This window comes from Benincasa hispida, chromosome 4, assembly GCF_009727055.1.
Source record: "Benincasa hispida cultivar B227 chromosome 4, ASM972705v1, whole genome shotgun sequence".
NCBI classification, from domain to species: domain Eukaryota; kingdom Viridiplantae; phylum Streptophyta; class Magnoliopsida; order Cucurbitales; family Cucurbitaceae; genus Benincasa; species Benincasa hispida.
This window is the reverse complement of record NC_052352.1, coordinates 53,484,475-53,505,170: the sequence shown is the minus strand read 5'-3', so window position 1 is coordinate 53,505,170 and position 20,696 is coordinate 53,484,475. Positions and strand designations below refer to the sequence as shown.

Genomic DNA, 20,696 nt, shown 5'->3' with positions numbered 1-20,696 from the left:
ACTTGAAGACACAGATGGTAAACCACTAAAGCTGCTGTAGAGTGATGCACATCTCCATGATCACGATCCATTTCATTCAATCCTGTTGGTTGCTCATTGACATCCACTGAAAAACCACAATCGATATAATCGAATCTAGATGGTCTCTCATTACCAACAACTGAAGTACCGCCCAATTCTAAATTCAATCTTGTTGGATTAGTGCGGTCGTTGTCTAGTGATAATGTTGGTGGTACAGTGTTGGTAGACAATGGAATATCATCCTCTTCCTGACGAAACTGATATGATTCCTCGTATTGTCTCTCCACATTCGTATCATCATAACTCACATTTTCAAACCCCATTCTAATATTTTCGATTTTAGCCTTACAGATAACCGAAGTCTACAAAGGTCTTCTCGAAAAAGAAGGAAGCGAACATCATCATCATTCCTTATGTATTGTGAATGGGCTTCATATTCAAGCTTATATTTAACTTTCAATATAAGATCAAACTCTGAAGAATTGACACTTGTAACCCTGTAAATGTGAGATTTAAGTTCTGTATACTTCAATGAAACAGACACAATGATTCCTGTCAACTGCCCCCCAATATAAGAACTTTCATTCTCATCCCAATCACCTCCATATCAAATAAGTAGACACTTTTCTGTCATCCTACAAAGCAAGAGAACATTTGTCATTAAGTTGTACAAGCAATTGAAGTGTACTCTCGCTCTCTCTCATAATCTTGCTCTCTCTCGTAATCTCGCTCTCTCTCTTACTCTTGCTCTTTCTCACTCTCATTCTATCTCTCTCTCACTCTCTCCAATAAAAAATTTCGTAATGCTACATTTCCATAAATAACATAGTAAAAATAATTAAACAGACTCAAAATAATGAAACATCTTTCTGAAAAACCTGTTCCGTTTTGAAAAAGCCTCTTCTTGGAAATCCCCGTTCGAAAAATCTTCGTTCAACAAAACACCATCGAAAACTAAAGAAGTAATCATCGTTGAAATGGAGTTTAGAGTTTAAAGAAATCACCATTATATTGTGTTTAGGTATTATTAATTTGATTCGAGGCTTCTGTCGTGAAAATTATCAAATCATTCGTACACTAACGAACAATCACATCAAACTAGGGAATTTCAAGTGAGGGCGAGAGTGTTAATCAAACGAGAGCGAGATTTACATCGTGAGGCTGGTGTAAAGGGAATTTACGTAATTTGATGTGGCGATGATGTCAGCAGAAGGTCAATTGACATTATTTTTTAAAAATTGATCATTTGATATTTGGACCTAAAAAATGGGTCATCCGTACAAATTTCCCATAAATAAGAATTATAAACTTAATTTACAACATCCTGTCATTCCAAATAGCTCTAAAATCCCAAACACTTACCAAAATCTTGCCAAAAACAACCTTTAAAGGGGCTGGACAGCTCGCGTTTGCCTCCAAAATTCCTTCAAAACTCGAATCTAAAGTATAAATATTGTGGGCAACATGAAATTAGACCAATATTCAATGGAAATTCAAGATTTGTTCAAGAAAGATCAATGAAACCCCTAAAACTTACCCAATACCTCAAGATTCATGCGAGATGTGGCAAAATCCAAGAAGATTACGTCCAAATCCGAGAAGACTACGCTTATCGAAGACGAGTGACTACAGATGGCATCGAATCTATCTGGTACGACATCAATACCCTTGGGCAACGACGGGCTGTAGTGTTCGGATGTAGAACAGGTGAGAGAGAGAGATCGATAGTGAGCTGGGTGGTGACGATCAGCTCGATGGGGAGATTGTCAACGATGACGACGCACTGGGGGAGACATCACTAGAAGAAATTTGGGCTTTAATGTTGGTTTTAAACCGATACGAAAGGGCTTTAATGTCGGTTGGCAACCGACATTAAAGATAGTGTTATTAAAGCCCTTTAATGTCAGTGGCCTTTAATTTCGTTTTAAACTGACATTAAAGGGCTTCAATAACACCAATAACACAGCCTTCAATGTCGGTTGCAACTTACATTAAAGGTCTTTAGTGATTAAAGCCTATCGGTTGCAACCGACATTAAAGCCTATTTTTTTTTTTTTATTCTTAATCGACATTGAAGCCTAAATCTGTCTGTTTTATCAATTATTGTCTGTTTTTTAAAGTTCCCTTGCCAAATCCATTTTTTCGGTAAAAAAGTATAACAAGACACATCATCATCTAACACTATGGCTATGACATATTATTCATGTATGGATTGTAAATCTATTACATTTAATCCGCAAATTCTGCTATAGAATTATAATTTAAAAGGCGTACAATAATTTAGGCCTTGAAAATACAAATTACAAATAATACAAAGATTATGATTTTACAAGGGCAACAGAATCTTCCGTGTAAGTTTCATTAGCCAAAGCTTTATCTGCTATGAGATTCTTGTAAATAGAACTCAAGCCACCCTACACCAGAATTCATTAAGAAAATGATGGTTATCTGTCTCTCTCAAGGACCCTCTCAGTTCCACATCAGAACCTTGTAAAAGAAACTACAACGTGATTCTAATCAAAAGAGATGAGTTAAGAAAAAAGCTTTATAAGACTACCACCTTGAGCACCCCACAAAAGGTTGAAAGAGGGCAATAAATTGGGGTGGCTTTTTGCCTTGAAATATACGACCCTGCCAAAAGAAAAAAGCATATGATAAGGAAATTCCCAAGGATAGAAACTATTTATCATATATACTTTATGTTTATGGTACCTAAACAGGCCTCCCTTTCAGCGAGTTGGACATTGTATTCATCAACCGTGTAGCCATCTTTTAATCTTCCTGAGGTTTGAAATAATAGAAAATGGTTTAACAGCAATAAACACATGTGTTTATGTACAAATGCACTTAAATATGTCATGATATGAAAATGTAAGGAATGAGAAAACATCCCTACACTTGTTTACAAGCAATTATTTTTTATAGGAATCAAGAGTACTTTCATTAGATCAAGGAAACCATCTTCCATTATTCCTTTTCTTAGAGAATCAACACTAGTTATTCAACTGAATTAGCAAGTGTACAACCACATTCCAAATTTAAGTATGTAACTTACAATAGTTAGATTTTCTCAAAATAAACCCTAAATGCTAACTAACCTCGATTCTATCCTTTCCAAACCAAGAGCACAAGAAATAATCTTCTTTCCTCTCACCAGAGTGGTAGGTGTAAAGAATGATGTAAAAGTCTCCACTATAAAATTACACGTGGTAATTTCCTAAGGAGCTCTGAGATTTGGGGGAAATACTCTGAAGCATACATCTGAGAAGAAAGAAAGGTCGAACGTCGTCAAATAGCCAGTTGAGAAGTCTACTAAGGTGACTGCAATCATTAGAACTTTCTCGAGGAGAGGAGAGCAAAGCTTGTGATAAGAATAAGTTACTTCATTTTAAAAGAGTTTTTCCGAACTTATAAAAATAATGATTGTCACCAAATAAGTAAAATAGTGTTTCAGGATAGGTTATAACACTGTGTAGGAGCATATATGAATTCCCTTTATTATCATTATTATTTGTTGGGGGCGGTATGTACCATCTAAGAGAAACTACCTGTAATTCTGAACGTTCATTGTCAGTTCCTTGAATGACTAAATGGTCAACTGCTGGGTCAATGACTCGATTCCAAGGTTTCATAGTAAGAATTCTAGCAAACAATGCATAAAGATCTTCCCCAACACTCAATTTCTTACTATGTTCCTTTATTGCTTCAACATCAGAAACATTAAAGCTTAACAGTAAGGAAGAGAAATGACATCAGATGGCAAGTGAAGACAGAGACATGCTAGCAACAAGAATACATTGAGACGACACTTCAATGAATTAAGAAGGAAATACCTTCCAAAGGACAACATAGTTAAATCTTATGTTGAAGTCAAGATCTTTGTACAGCCCATGGTCCAAAAGTACCAACTGTTGCTTCCTTTTGCTTGTGTGCTGACAGAACAAGAATTCACACATCAACATTAAAATTCTTTTATCTCATAAAGAACAGGCAAGGCTACAGATTGATATCTCAAGAAGTTATCTATAGGTTTTTTAACAAATAAATCGATCATTTAGTAAGAGCTCACCAAAGATGCTCATTCTATTAGAAGGTAAGGGACGGACAAGCAAGTTTGCAGCATAAGGGTCACAGTGCATAAATCCATGCTTATATATCATCTCAGAAAATGCATGACTAACCTATATAATAAGTTCGAGGTAATTTTATCAGCAAGTGATGTAAAACTCATATCATTGATTCATAATATGGTCAAGTAAGCAATTTCAAAAGATTTTAAAATAACATCTCAATGAATGGTCTGAATTCCTAAACCAGTAAAACATCTTCTGACTAGTCAGATACAATTGTAAATAAATAAATAGAAGTTTACAAACCACGTGAGCATATAGGATTATCAAGTGGGTAAAGAAAGGAACACTCAATGAACGAAGACAAAATATAAATAATGCTCATAAATAAACCTAATTTTCTTGAATAAACGAATGTGTAGTCTTACTAATTTTGTATCTTCTGATGGTTGAACCCCAAGCTTCTAAATGGCCTTAACATCATTTATTTGAGCGCCATCCATAAACTCCATGGTCAATAACTTTGAGGTACTTAAGTTCCAATATACCTTTGGAGCATACACATAGTTCGCAATATGAGGAGACAACTTTCGAAAATTATCCAAACATTTCCTGGCCTCGTTTAAGAAATCAAGTTCCTGAGGATGAGATAAAATTGTGTCAATAATGGAACTAACATAGATAGAAAGTAAAAGAAGAGGACCAAAAATATGGAGCAAATTCCAAATTCATAGGTTATACACTTATACTTGCTATTCGTGGAAGATTATTAAATAAAATTTTCAATCTAGTTTCACACATCAAAGTTCAAACTAAAATATGGGGGAGTCACTAGGCATATGATTAGTTGTTTAGCGAAGAGAATTTAATTCTAGTATCACAAAATTTTACCCAAGGAAAACTCACTAATGTTGTGCCAATGCAAAACAGTGACTGAAATACAAATTTTAGGACAGAACCCCTCATTTTCTAACCAAAGTAATTTGTGTTTGTTCGAAACAATTCCAATATCCTCATAGAATCTCTGATATTCTGATATAAAATAGGAGATCACCATGAATAGAAAGCTTACAAGTGGAATAGAAAGGGGGGAAAATCCAGTTAAGTTCCTAACCTTAAAAATAACCTTAATAACATGAGCATTAAGGAGAGGAAAATCAGATTCAATGTTGTGCAAAACAGAAAAGGCATATAATTTCATATTATTTTAAGCCCAATGAATTTGCCTATCAGAGATCAGTTTATGAAAGAACTTGGGAAAACACGTTGAATAAGATCTTAAGGGTTCTCAAGTATACATCTTCAGAAGGAAATCTACCTGATTTAGAATGAGAAGACTAACATGCGACCTAGCATTAAAGCATAATGGTAAGAGCAATCTGGAACAATCAAATTTTTAGGGGCTTAAATTCATGATCAGAAGCTAGCAAATAGGACATTGAAAATCCCATAGTTTCTTAAGTATAAATTTAACTATTGTAAAGTTAGTAATTAAACAACTTGGGGAAAAAAGGAAGAAAGTTCATCGACATCCATGTGAAAACTGAAGAATCACGAGAGAGAATTTCTCATGACATAAAAAGAGTACATATAATCAAACTTTCACTAACCTCATCAACCAACCACCTAAATCAAAACAAAAAAACATTCTTCATCGTAAGAGATCATATATCACCAAAAGTCTATGGAACAATATTATTGTTGCAGAACATTTTTCAAGATAAAGCAGACCTTTTCTTCATTCAGAGTATATAGATGCATGATTTATATGGGTTTTATATGGACAGAATGCATTCATCAACAAACCCTTAACAAGGTCATAAGATTTTCTAGAACATTACCTATAATCAACAAAAGAAAAAAGTCGATATAGGGTGTTCACAATTAATGCAACATTAGCATGATCTACAGCTGCAGTATCAGTCATATGAGTGTGCTACACCTGAATATAAAGGGACCATAGTTAAACAAAATTGACCCTCAAAAGTCAAATCAATATAAATACATGTGAATTCAAGTTCAAATTTATTGAGTACAACAAGACCTTCACAACAACTTTTTGCCCATCATGGGTACGAGCAACATGCACTTGTGCAAGGGAAGCACTGGCTATTGGATCATGATTAAATTCAAAAAAGATCTGCACATGAGAAGGCTTGCTTCATGAGACAAATTTCGTTTACAATAAAATAATGGTGTTAAGTCAATAACAATGAGATTATATGAAACAGGATACAAAAAACAGAAGTGCCAACTCATATGTAACAGTAACACAATCAAGATAATCAGCTTCTGTCAGATTGCAAAAGTAATCTCCATTCAACAGAATGAATGTATAATCTGATTATATGAAACAGGTTTAGCTAAGTAAATATACCTTATCTAGTGTCATGCAAAGCTCTTTCTTGAACACTTCACACACTTGATTGTACGGGGATACTAGACATTTGTTCAACATATATTCTCTCATTATCTGGACATATTCTTGGGGCACCAAATACTCCTGCATCAGAAATGAGGTAAGGTAAATTAAGAACTGCAGGCCCATCTTCTTTTTCATCACATGCTCAGAGATGTGGATAGAAGGCGTACCAATTGACCAATATGTTGACCAAGCTTGATATATATTCCTCCATTTTTTAAGCATAATTCTTGAATTCTACGTACAGATCTAAGGTGAACTTCATGCTTAACTTTTTCCCTCTCATCACTCCCTTTGGGCAATCTCCACAGTGAATATTCGTAATCTAGAAAGAGAAGAGTGATGCCAGTTCAAAAAAACAGATTCAGGGATCTGGTCATTCGTATAAATCTAAATTTTACATCTCTGAACATATTGGAATTCAACCCTTGAACAAATTACTCAAATCTCACGAAGTTAATGCCAATAATTGACAGAAATAGCCAATTTAAACATATTCTTCCAAGAAAAACAAATAGATCTCAAGAGTTGATATCAATAGATATAGCCAATTACATATCTCCAGCTCTTCTAACTCCATATAAACCATCTCTCTTAGTTTTATACTTTGTAATAACTTGAGATTCTCACTTCTTTCCAAATATATTCTCCTCAATAAACCAAATACAAACAAGTAGAGAAATTTAGTAAACAACAGAAGAAATAACAGAAGATACAAACTGAGTGACAGTTGAAAAACAAAGATGTAAAGTCCGAAATTCTTGTAGTGTTTGATCCTGTAAGCATATCATTTTATTTCAACTAAGTATAATAGATATTCTATCGCTGAAATTCTCGACACTTACATATTATACAATGCATGTATAAGAACCATTCAATGGAAAGATTAGCTTAGAGACTCTAAAACAACACAATCAGTATATCCTAAAGTTATTATCCCTTTCACGTACTACCAAACTTCTCCTGAACTGTGACTTTCTGTAAAGACAAATTAATAGCTAAAGCACGACCTTCATAAAGTGCAATAAGAAAAATATACAAGAATGTCCCAAAAGTTTTGATTATCCACCACATCATTACCAAGATCCGAACTACAGAAAACTATGGCCAACAAGATCAAGACTATATAGGAAAAAGTTAAATGTTTTGAACACCCCTTAGAAAAAGAACATGGGCACAGAACAATCTTGTACTATAGATTGATATAGTTCTAATTAAATGTATGTTATTTATAAAAGTAATAATGAATCAAGTTCAAATGTTTTGGATGACAAGAGTTGTAACCCAATAGAGTAAACAACAAGGTCTGCAAGCACGTGAAGCAAAGCCATAAAGAAAAACCAAAAAATAAACTTTTTCACCCTCAATGACGTAGCAGAATCTTTGATGTCATTTTAACCAAATATCACCTACTCTATAATAAAAAAAAAATCATGAAAGTGTTACACAAAGTTAAAATTTTACTTTTCATTCTCTCAATAGCCAAATAAGCTAAAAAAACATGAAGACTGAAAAATAAAGCTATACACAAAAACAAACTTGTGAATTAACACGTATATCATAAGTTGTTGTAAGGCACATACAAGCATTTTAAGGGAGAAAAATAAAAAAACAATATGTAGAGAATTATATCCATTGACTCTTAAAATGCTTGCATATAACAACAAATACAAAAGCACATGTAACTAAAAGGACACTAGGAATTAATACTATCAGTTATATATGAAGCATATCTAGATACAAGTATTTATAAGATCATTTTTTTACCACTCAATCCTTACATGAACCCCTCCCAAAACCACAAAAGAATGTATACTTTCCCCTCCAATAAGCAAACATACCAAGTAGCTTATCAATATTACACAACACAAATAATAATAAGTAAACAACTATCAAAGCCAAAAACTAGCATTGATAGCATCAGAAACAAGTGATGTGTGCCCTAAATATTTTAACACCCCAATCTCAGCACCTTCGAATTGATTCAATATAAGTTGTGTTAATATAAGCAATTTATAAATAGCGAAAGAAATGAACTCAACCCATAAATTTTTTAATTGATTTTTATTATCTTAGCATCCTCAAGAATCTAAAATTTGGCTAGGGCCTTACATCAGTTAACCACTGTAAAAAATCTAGTTTATCACAACAATGATACTCAACAGGATTTTGACAAACAAAAATAAAATAATGGCATTCGATAGAGCTAAACTAAAGCCATAATACAACCACTGAAGCTAAACGACTAACCAACTTCTTAGTTGAGTCAGATGGTAAAAGAAACCTTCTATTCATCCATGACACTTTTTCCCAGTTGACACATTAATTAGATTGGATGTTTGAAAAGATTCTATTTTTATGGTTTATCATGTAGCTTTCAATAAAACAAATTTTTGGTTTATTATGTGAAGGAAAGAGAGATGAATCATCAAGACCTGATATTGCTGGGGTTAGAATACCATCCCCAATAATCATTGAAGTGCCCATCAGAACCAACAACAATATAAGAGTCTTCAAGGATGATCTCTTCTCTAGAGTCTCTTTGATATGTAAGATCCTTTCCAACTTTGGCATGGGTAGTTTAAGCTTAAAACTTGAGATATGTTCATCAGCTGGCTCGAATCACATACGAGTAGCTTATCATGTGTTCGTCAGGATGCTGAGAAGGGTTGAGAGAATTCCCCACATACAAGCTCGGATCACATAATAAAAATTCAAAGTATGCCAAAACATAAGCATAAGAATGTGAAAGAGGAAATGAGGAAATTAGCATTCAAAATCTAAAACTCACATGATCCAATGGCGACAAAAATGAATAATGCAAGAAGAATAGGGCCAACAGGGTAGTCCTTTCCCTTCTTTGTAGTAGTCTCAGGTACAACCCCTCTTCAAAATATTCTTCTTGAACCTTTCCACCTTCCTATCCTCAAGATGAGTGATGTCATCTATAAAACTCATCAATCAAATCAAATCAAATCATAAATCGAAAAATCTGCAACACCAACAACATGATCCAAGAGATTGAAAAGAACTGCCTGATCAAAAGTTAAACTACAAGCTTTACAAGTCCAAGAAAATATGAAATAATCACTAGTTTATCATTAGTTGAGGCTTATAAAACAAGCAAAAAAAGGAGGCATTTTATTGTGAAAAAAAGGGAGAACAGTTAGTTAGAGATACAATAGAGCCCTTATTCTTCTTCCAAATAGCTACCTAATAAAATAACGTTTCAACTTAAAATCTGATTTAAAAAAGAAAAAAGAAAAGAGAGTTTTATAGTTGACGGAAGAACCTGGATGTCGTTGGGCAAGTTCTTCGCTGTGAGAACTCGGAATTGCGACTCAGTCTCCGGAATCGGTCTCGGCTCAAAGAGAAAACAAAAGGGAGTTTTATAGTTAGACGGTCTGGTGACCTCAAACCTCCTTGCTCTGCCGACTAAACACACCGCCATTTTTGAATTATGTAACTCGATCTTCATCTTCTCCATAATGGACGGTCTGGTGTCCTCTAGGAGGCTGAGTCGCGGAAAGACCAAATGAAGAAGAATCGTGAGTGGGAGTATTGGATTAGCGAGGCCGTTGAAACGTAGCACCGACTCTGTCTCTTATACACATCTAGATGTGTATAAGAGACAGCCACTCAGGTGTCCTCTAGGAGGCTGAGTCGAGGAAAGACCAAATGAAGAAGAATCGTGAGTGGGAGTATTGGATTAGCGAGGCCGTTGAAACGTAGCACCGACGATGAAGGATTGAAGCGCGCAAAAGTGGAAAATGGAATCTCAAGGACGGTGGTGGCAGAGAAAAAGACGATGAGAGAGAGAGGATTTAGAATGAGAAAGAGGAGACGACAATCGATCGTGGTTAGGGTTTGTGAGGATGGAAAGAAGTGTTTACGGTTTATAAGCGAGAAATGAAAAAAATCAGGTGGGGGGGTTTAAAAAAAGTGGATCTTTAATGTCGGTTTTAAACCGACATTAAAGGTATATCTACAATGTTGGTTTAAAACCGACATTAAAGATCTGTTTTTTTTATAAAAAAAAAAAAAAACAAAAACGACATTATACATCCAATTTCACTTTTTCTAACAGACATTAAAGTCTAAAATTTTTGTAGTGCATGAATTAGCGACAAACAGCTGCTGCAACTACAATTTGCGGACAGTGCCCTACTCGACCAAGACGCACGACGTCAATGAGAAAAGGACTTGACGGTGACAGATCGCGTGGAGGCTGCCGATGACCTAGCTGTAGAGTGAGAGAAAGAGAGTGAGGATCGACTGAGGGAAGGAGAAGAGGGAGAAGACCACCTCCTAGGGATTCGTGCAGCTTAAATGGCTTAAGTGGTTTAAATGGCTTCCTTTATTTTTAATATACATATAATTAATTTAAGTGAAAACCCTAATTGACTAGTCAAAGTCAAGTTGTCTTTTTTTTTACATATACATTAAATATATATATTCGTCTCCTCTTTTTTTTTTTAACTTTGGTCTTCCCTCCAAAATAAAATCAAACTCCTAACACTTTTATCATAATAAATTTTCTACCAAAGAAAATCAAACTCTTATCAATTTAATTTAAATTCATTAACTTATCAATTTAGCTCTATAAATCAAGATTAGAAAAACGTAATATACCAATTTAAGATAATTAATTTAAATTTACCTAAAACTCGAGATGTTATATTTCAACATGCTTTGTTTCACTCACATGCTTCTTAGAAAAATTTCCAAGAGGTCACCCAATATAAGATTGTTCCAAGCTAAGTACACTTAACTTTGGAGTTCGTGTAATTGAATCATCGAAAAGTAAGGTATACCTTGTTAGTATATGTAATGTAGTGATTTTTTATTCTTTTAAGCCTTTTTAACTATACTTTCATGTCCCTAAAGTCCCTCTATTTCGAATGTGATATTGATTCACTCATGTACTCCTCCTAAACTCAGACGTCTTAACGGCGATAGCGAGATGACAAAATATCAAGTAGTGATAGGAGGGGAAAGCTGAAAGGGTTTAGGGAGGAAGAAGATGGGAGATCAAAAATGGGGAAATGGGTTTGTGGGATGTGATTCAGAAGCTGAGAGGGTTTAGGGAGGAAGAAGGTGGGAGATGATTATTCATGATATAGCCTTGAGGCGAAAAACACATGCTAACATGCTAACATACTAACATGCAACAACCAACAATCAATCTTGTCGCTTGTTCGGTACGTCTAATCGCCATTACCTAAAAGAAAAGTTAAAAGAAAAGGTACAACCTCGCTATCGAAGTCAAATATGCAAACACATACATATCATATGCATTTTGATACTCAATGCTCCATTTGGTAATTATTTTGTTTTTGGTCTTTGTTTTTAAAAATTAAGTCTATGGATACTGCTTCCACCCCCAATTTTCTTCTTTTATTATCTACTTTTCACCAATAGTTTAAAAAACCAAGTCAAATTTTAAGAAAATAAGAGTAGGCTTCAAAAAGTTGTTTCTATTTTTAGAATTTGGCTAAGAATTCAACCATGGTACTTAACAAAGATACAAATCATTGAAAGAAATGTGGATAAAAATATACTTAATTTTCAAAAATAAAAACAAAAAACTAAATAATTACCAAACGGGACTTAAACTAATGGATCCCAAACCATTTCTTCATTGAATACTAATTGGACCTAAACAATTTCTTCATTAAATACTTTTCATTTTGGCCATACTGTGCCAAAAGTGACCATATTACCGTTCTTCATCTTAAATGTGACCATATTGTCATTTGAAAAAAAAAAAAAATCGTACTATCATTTTAAGTGTGACCACTTTGTCACTTTTCATCAAAAATTAAATTTGAAAACATTTATGCAGTCATACAAATCATGCATGAGGTCCTTTTGTGTCGAGTACATTTAAGATTTAGGTCAAATTCTAAGAGAAAAAAGCTTGAGTTTTTCTAAATTACGATGTTGAAAAAGATAAAATCAATCTTTTTTTTTTTTAAATAGAAGATGTTATAATCTCTCATCTTAAACATAGCTCAATTAATTAAAGCATAAATCCCTCGATCAAAAAGTTTAGTTACATGTGAATAAGAAAAAAAAAAAGTTTAAAAGATTTGGTATAGCGATTGCCTAGGACAATAATTACTTTCACGGTAAAAATAACTATTTTTTTCTAAAAAGATATTTATCACATGATAAATTTTAATCGTGATTGGATGGCTTCACAAATCTAAAACAACTTGCACATAAATATTTTCCTCAAACTATTTACAGAAATAGCAAAAAAATATTGATAGACATTGATAGACTTTTATTTGTAGTTTCCATAGACGCTAATAAACTTCTATCAGTTTCTATTTCTACACGACTTCTATTAACCTAACTCAAAGAATATTAAAATTTTGTTATTTTGTATAAATAATTTATTTATATTTCTATTTTTGAAAATTTTTCAATATTTTATTATTAGCAGTACCAGAAACATGTTATCGTTGATGGGAATTTATCAGAAATATATAAAACGAGAATATAACAAAAGTTTTATTTGATATTATATGATAGTGAAGAAAATTACAGCAACATTTGTACAGAGAATACAGCAAAGGACCATGAAGCTTCATAGACCTCACCTGACCCAGAAAGGGAAAAAGAAGGAATAGATTGAAAAGAAGAAATCCCTAATTAATAAAGCTCCTCTCCAAAACATGTTTTGGATTTAGATTATGGATCTCATTGGAACTTAGATGAGTGATTACACTCAGGAGGAAGGCCCTGGGGGAAGCGCTTGAGATCCGTACAGTAATTGTAGATCATGAAGTACTTTTGGACCCACCGGAGGCGGCGGCGGCCGAAGGCATCGAGCTGGTAGGTCTGGGCGGTAGCGGAGCCGGAGAAGGAGGACCGAGATTTGGAGCAGTCGGCGGTGGTGCAGGTGGTGGCGTTGAAGTTGCGGTAATATGCAGTGAAAGGAGCTTTGGTCCAGTCGGTTTTGATGAGGCCGCCTCTGGTGGCCCAGTCGTCGGCGTTCCAAAGGGAAGAGTAGATTCTCATTGGCTGAGTCTTGGGAAACGGTACGCCCATTGCTTCCGCATTTCTGAATTCTCTTATTGGATAGTTGTCCACTGAGAATCTACATAACCCAACCAACAAACTTCAATTAGAAATGTTCCATTTTACCACAAAGTTGAGTCTCGTAGGCCCGTCCCGAACGGGATGGGATTCTTCTTTGATTAGGCAGAGAATGGGAGAGGGAGTGGAGGAGAAAAATTCTCCCGTAAGCTAAGACGAAGAATACATTTCCCGTCCCCGCTCCCGACTCTGCCCCTGTCCCGTTCCTCGTCCTTGTCCGGAATAGCTTCTACATATTTAGTATAGTTATCTAATGTTATGTTGTTATTATTATTATATAAATATACATTTAAATTTCAAATTTGATTGTTTATTAAGAAAGGTAATAAATATGTTTAAATTGAATCTTTAAATTTAAATTATATATGTGAATAATTTGATTTATTTTTATTTCTTTCTACTAACAAAATAATTAGCTTTTTTAGGTCAAAATTTGAGTAATTTATCTTTAAATTTAAATTTTCATATAAAACTAACCATAATAAACAATTTAGTATAAAGTTAATTATTTAATTAAAATTTACTCACGTTAGTGATTAAATTAATTGACTTTTTTTCCAAAAAAAAAATAATGGAGAAAAATTCCTTGCGGAGAACCCGATCCCCACGAATTCCCCTACAGGGAATTCCGCCCCAATCCGTGAATTTCACGGGGATAGATAATGAAATGGGGAGTGGGGAAGGAAATGGCATCCCGGCCCAGCCCCGTGGACATCTCTACCTATAACTAAATAATAATCACACGTCTATATTTCTATTGATATTTTTACATTTTTATAATTGTGAATCAACACACGATAATGGAAGCGACATTTTCGTTATGTAGTACAAAATTAGTTTAATGACTACTTTAGCCATTGTACTTTTGACTTTCATTCATTTTGTTCTCCTCTACTTTTGAAATGTTTATTTTTGGTCCATATGGTTTATATTGGTTCATCTACTTTCAAAATGTTCATCTTGGTCCCTTTACTTTCAACTTTGGCTCATTTTAATCCTTCGACTTTGAGAAAATAACCATTTTAATTATATAAAAATGAAAATGAATGGATCCAAATAGTCACTTTTTAAGAGTATAAAGACCCAAATGAACTAAAGTTAAAAATACAAGAATCAAAATGAACAATTTTAAAATACAGGGGTCAAATTAAACCAAAGTACCAAAATAATGAAAATAAAAAATTCAATGACCAAAGTAATATTTATACCTTATATTTTGTCGATTCTCGACATTTCCCTAAGATTTCTGTCGAGGTTGTGAAGTTTATAATTATATTTCATTATTCTCTTTTTTAACATTCTAAATCTTTTTTATTTACTAAACTTTGAAGATAACAAGTTGAAAAAAAAAATCTTTTCCTTTTTCCGCCTAAAGTTAGTAAATTGAATCATCTTCAAACCTCCAAAACCTAAACATAAAATTCTAATGTAATTCACATGTATTTTTTACCCTTTTTTTGCCTTTACTTTATTTTACTGTACGGAAATTAAGTAAAAGTTTTCCAAAACCATTAAAAGAAAGGTAATTATTTTAAATGGAAAATGTCTATCATTTAAATATTTTAGTTTAAAATGAAATAATAAATAGTAAAATTGTGACAAAGAATAAAAAAATGATGAATGTAAAACAGTAAAAATTGTAGTAAATAGTGAAAATTGTACTAAATGGAATTTTGAAATAGTGTTGATTATATCTAATTGGAGACTACAAAATTAGGATTTGCAAAATTTCTCACGGGGACCCGCCCCGATCCAGTTTGACCGAGGATGGTTCAAACTGGAGACCTCTTTAGGGTCCCCAAACCAGGGACGAAGCGGGGATGGGGAGGGTGTTCCCACCCCGTCCCCGACCCTGAGCGCACCCCGATTAAATTTTTAAATATTTTTTCTATATATATAATTAGATTTTTAAATACTCTATATATATTAGGTATTTAACTTTCTTAGTTTTTAATTTAGCCCAATATAAGTCCAACTAAAGTGTCCAAGTCCAAACCAAAGATAATTTTACAAAAAATTAAAAAAAAAAAAGTCCCCATGGGAAAATAAAAGGGAAAATGGGGAATGGGTCCTTGCAGGGACTCGTTTCCTCGACAGACCTATCCCCGTCCTTGCCTTGAAATGGGGGGATGGAGACAAAATCCCCTATCGGGGACGGAGACTGGGAACCCTCCCTTGCCCCGCCCCGACCCCGTTGTCAACCCTATACAATATAATATTTATTGTAGCAAGAAGTGGTTATTATAGTTTTAAAATAGTTCTTGCCCCAAAAGTACCCTAAGTTTATAGTATTTAGTTTTAAAGACAGTATACTATTATTGAATTTTAAGAGAAATAAATAATCATCTAATCGTATTTTAGTACGAAAATATTTCCATATTTTGATAGTTTTACTTTTTGACCATACTTGCAAGTGAGTAAAAAAAGAAAAGGTAAAAAGTGGAGAGTGTGAGCTTACATAATTTGTTGGGGATTCCAAATGATAGAGTAAGTGTGGAAGTTTTTGGTGGGATCAAACCAAAGGTAGAATTGTTGTTCTCTATTTCCCTTTCCTTGAGTGAACACATTTGTATGGAGAATGTAAGGGTCACCACTTAAGTTTCCCAAAAATTCAAAGTCAATTTCATCATGGCTTGGCCCTTGAGAAGACAACTGCCCAAACAAAAAAATAAAAACTCATCCAATCAATTCACTATTTTTCCATCTTTTCATTTCATCACTTTTTTGGACAAAAGAATCCCAAAAAGTCATAATGCCTTGTGAATCAACAGTTCCAATATGATTTACCTAATCACATCTCTCAAATTCTTTTTCATATAATCTCAAATTGTTACTAGCTATGACTCTCCTTCATTTGTCATTTTCCTATTGATTTTTGTTTTTGTTTATGTAGATTTAGCGCAATTCATGGATTAATCATAATTGTGTTTATAAAAACCATATGTAATTTTTTTTAACAATAAAATAAATTAAATTTGACCTCTTTTCATAATTATACATCAGATCATTTCTAAATTTCTAATTAAGTTAAAAAACACTTTTGTTCGAATCTAAGCATTTAGTCTCGGATCTTTGATTTATACATTTATAATTTAATTTTTGTATTTTCAAATTTTCAATAATTAAGATTCAATGTAACCATTCCGTTTTTTTGTTTTTGATTTTTAAAAATTAAACTTATTTTCTCACATTTTCTAACAATGGTTTGCATATTTTTTTACTACAGCGGTTGAATTCTCAGCCAAATTTAAAAAATAAAAGCACTTCAAAAACTACTTTTTTAAATTTTCAACTTTTAACTTGATTTTTGAAAATATTGGTAAAAAGTAGACCATAAATGAAGAAATCTAGAGGTGGTAGAAGTATTTGTAGGCTTAATTTTAAAAGACTAAAAACCAAAAACCAAATGGTTACCAAATGAGACTTTAGTAATCGAAGTTTAGCATTAACAATTTAGTTCATATATTTTCAAATTGTAATAATTTGGTCCATCTACTTTTCAATTTGTAACATTTTAGTTCCTATCATTAAAAATCTCATCAAAGCTAATTGTCAATTTTGGATCTGTAATGACTTTGTTTTTATAATTTATAAACAGACTTGACCCTTTTATAAGTTTATCAATCTACATGTGCAATAATTTTTTTAATCTCTAATACTATTTTCTTGATAGAGACACTAAATTGTTACAAGTTATGAACTACAAAGACTAAATTGGTACTTATTAACGTTTGAGAACTAATTGATACTTATTAAAGCATAAAGATTAAATTGACACAAATTTGAAAATAAATTATTACTTCAATCAAAGTTCACAGATAGAAATGGACGGGAACCCCATTTTTATTTAGGTTTTTATAAGTGTAAAAAGTATAAAAAATATTTTTTAATGTTTTTTTGAGCCCAAACAAAAAGAATAGATAAAGATACACAAACTATCATGGCAATTTTATAATTATTTTATATTCTTTTAAAAAGACAATAATTTATCTTACTCTTAAACTTTTCAAGCCGATTTAAGAAAAAAAATGAGTTTCTTTTAAGAAATATAAATAAACTTATAACTTTATATGATACTTGGAAAATATATATTTTAAAAAAAAAGATTCCTAGAAAAGTGTAGTAATTTGAAAATTAATATGCAGACAAAATTAAGTTTAAATATCACTATCTATTCTACTTTTAAATAATTTATATTTTCTCCTTCAAACTTTAAATGTATCTATAAATATATAGTTTATGTCTTTACTATATTATCCACCTCCCAACTACTCAATCCTAATTAACCATTCGTTTTATGTTCGGTTAAAATATTATCTGTCTTCCTTTAAAAAAATATTTTTAAATTTTGTACTGTGAGACTCGTTGGATTTTAGTATATGTCAAATCCAATTTAGTCCCTATATTCTTTAAAAGAATTAAATGTAATCTATCAAAATTTATTAAATTATATATATATATATATATATATATTTGTTATCTTAACAAACTTATTTGCATCTCGATTAATCTTACCGACAATTCGTTACAATATTTGGGTGTCAAAAAAATTCGTAAGATATTAAATCCTTAATAGGTGGTCACCATAGATTGAACACAATAGGCAAGAAAATAAATTATATAAATATATTTCAATAATAAAAAAATAATAAATAAGAAAAAAATCAATAACAAATTAGAAAAGAGGATAAACTTTTGAAAATAGAAGAACTAAAATTAGACATCGAAAGAAATTGAACATGACTAAGTATAAGACCAAAATAGTATTTTAACCTTTAATCTCAATACATAGCCACATATTACTGCATCGAATATTCAAACATGATTCAATTTTTCACTCACATACAAATACTCATGCACCTATATTCAATATCGTGTTATTTATTTTATAAAAAAATGAATTTTTAAAAAATAGAAGCTTAAAAACTTTCAAAATAAATTTAAAACTTCTTCAACCATATTTAGAGTGATTTTTAATGATTTTAATTATCTTAAATTAATTAAAAGCGTAAAACAAAAACATTAAAGGTGTGTTAAGTTTAGCTTTTCAAATATTTATTTTTTTACAAAAAAAATCATTTCGAAAAAAATTGAACTGTTTGACAAGATATATCAAAAATAGCGTTTGAAACATTTCTAATGTATATTTTAAATCGTTTTTATCAAAAGAGTTTAAATAAAAATAACTTTTTTGAAAAATAAATTTTCCAATAAATCTAAAGAGACTCTAAATTGATTAAAAATATATTCTCAAAAATGAGATTTTCAAAAATAGAAAAATAACAAAAATTATTACCAAAAATAACAAAAATTTAATATTTTTTTATAGAGGTTGATATCTATTTGTGTTTCTTTTGTTATTTCTATCAATAATTTGACTTTTTTTATATCTGTAAAAAAATTTCTCCTCAAAATAATTTTGAATACGACAAAAGTCACAGACATACTATCCAAAGGCAGAGCCCAAGTATCTAAAATGAAGTATAGAAAGAAAAAGGATAAGAGAAGATGTGGAATATTATTGGTTTGTTAAGAAAGGAAAGAAGAGTACATACATAGTAGGCGGTGACGGTGCCGGCGGAGTTACCGGCGACGAGCTTAAGCTGCATATCAATCCGGCCAAAAAGGTAGGTTTTTTTGGACTGAAAACCCGACCCAGAAACCTTATCTAAAGACAAAGAAAGAAGACGACCGGAATTGAAAATTTTAGCTCTTTCTCCACCCCAAGTAATCTCAAAATCCTCATAAAAGCTTCCCCCATAAACCCCCACAACCAGCCACAAAAATGGCCACCACTTCACGGCGGAGCCACCACCCATGTCGTCGGAGCGCCGCCTAGGAGAGAGAAAAAAAGAAGGTGGAGAGAGAGAGAGAGAGAGAGAGAGAGAGATGGGATTATACTGTTTGAGGAATGGAGAAAAGGAATTATATTTATAAGAGAGATGAGTGTAATGAAGAAAGGTGTGGGGGACGCGTGAAGGAGCTGCCAGCTCGGTACTCAGATGACAGACCTTCTAAAGTACGTTCTAACCTTTTGCTTTTAAGCTCTTTTACTATACAAATGCCCATATATATTTTTATTCTTTGGTTTTTTTTCCTTCCTATTTTCTTTTTCTAGTATTCTTTTTTAGCTTCAATTTTTAAGATTCCGTCTCAACTATTTGTGTCCTTTGTTAGACGATGTAATATTAAATTTAACAATTTTTTTTTGAGTTTTTGAAAATTTTACTTGTTTTCTCGCCATTTCTCTACACCATAAGTTTTCATATTTCTTTAATAGTAATTGAATTTTTTAGCCAAATTTCAAAAACTAAATATAAGCTTTCTGATAAATATAGGGTTGTTTTCAAATATAGAAAAATAAGTCAACTACTTTACAATTATAACAAATTGTAACTGATAGACAATATCTATCACTGACACCAATAAATGCTATCTATCACTAACAGATATTGACATTTTGCTATATTTGAAAATATTTTCAACAATATTTAAAACATAACTTGAAGCATAATTTGTGACTAAGGATTCAAAAAAAAAAGATGTAAAAAACATATTACAAAAATTTTGAAAAAAAACACATAAAACTAAAAGGGGATTTTCAAAAATAGAAAAATAAAGGAAACTATTTACACAAAATAGTAAAATTTAATCTTCTTTGATAGAGGTTGATAGAGGCTAATAGATATTTATCATTGATACTATATGATAGACGTTAATAGAAGTCTATCAGTATTTTTTATTATTATTATTTCTTTAAATAATTTGACATTTTTTCTATCCGTGAAAATTTTCCAAACTAAAACTTGGAATCATTTTTGATCAATTTTTCAGGTCCCATGGCTAAAATATTTTGATGGAAAATTTTCCACAATATTATCCCCTACTAAAGAGAATCTAGGAAGGGAAGGTATCCATGATGATCTTTTGAGTGATTTTTGTAGGACACATAGAGACAGCAACTGGCCATCTCAACCCATCTTGTATGGAAGTGCTCGATTGTCAAGGGCTTATGAACCCGATTCCTTGTTACAAATATTGATATCCTTTATGATGACAGGATGGTGCGGAATAAT

At 32.2% G+C, this 20,696-nt stretch overlaps 1 protein-coding gene and 1 pseudogene across 1 annotated transcript; both read right to left on the bottom strand.

The window, feature by feature from the left end:
- Positions 1 to 3,207: 3,207 nt before the first annotated feature.
- On the bottom strand, positions 3,208 to 9,087 carry LOC120076250 (annotated as a pseudogene).
- A 3,921-nt stretch (positions 9,088 to 13,008) lies between these two features.
- On the bottom strand, positions 13,009 to 19,592 carry LOC120075062 (xyloglucan endotransglucosylase/hydrolase 2-like). Its single transcript, XM_039028216.1, has 3 exons — positions 19,176 to 19,592; positions 16,079 to 16,272; positions 13,009 to 13,621 (listed from the first exon to the last, which is right to left on the bottom strand). The coding sequence occupies exons 1-3, from the start codon at positions 19,437 to 19,439 to the stop codon at positions 13,222 to 13,224; spliced, it is 858 nt and encodes a 285-aa protein (XP_038884144.1). The 5' UTR covers positions 19,440 to 19,592; the 3' UTR covers positions 13,009 to 13,221.
- Positions 19,593 to 20,696: the final 1,104 nt, after the last annotated feature.

Bases quoted from the DNA above. Each gene is read 5' to 3' on its own strand.
- LOC120075062 (XM_039028216.1), bottom strand. From the start codon at position 19,439: ATGGGTGGTGGCTCCGCCGTGAAGTGGTGGCCATTTTTGTGGCTGGTT. The intron at 16,273-19,175 runs GTATGTACTCTT...TTGTTTGGGCAG, and splicing joins GCACCGTCACCGCCTACTAT to TTGTCTTCTCAAGGGCCAAG. The intron at 13,622-16,078 runs GTAAGCTCACAC...TGGGTTATGTAG, and splicing joins TGGAATCCCCAACAAATTAT to ATTCTCAGTGGACAACTATC.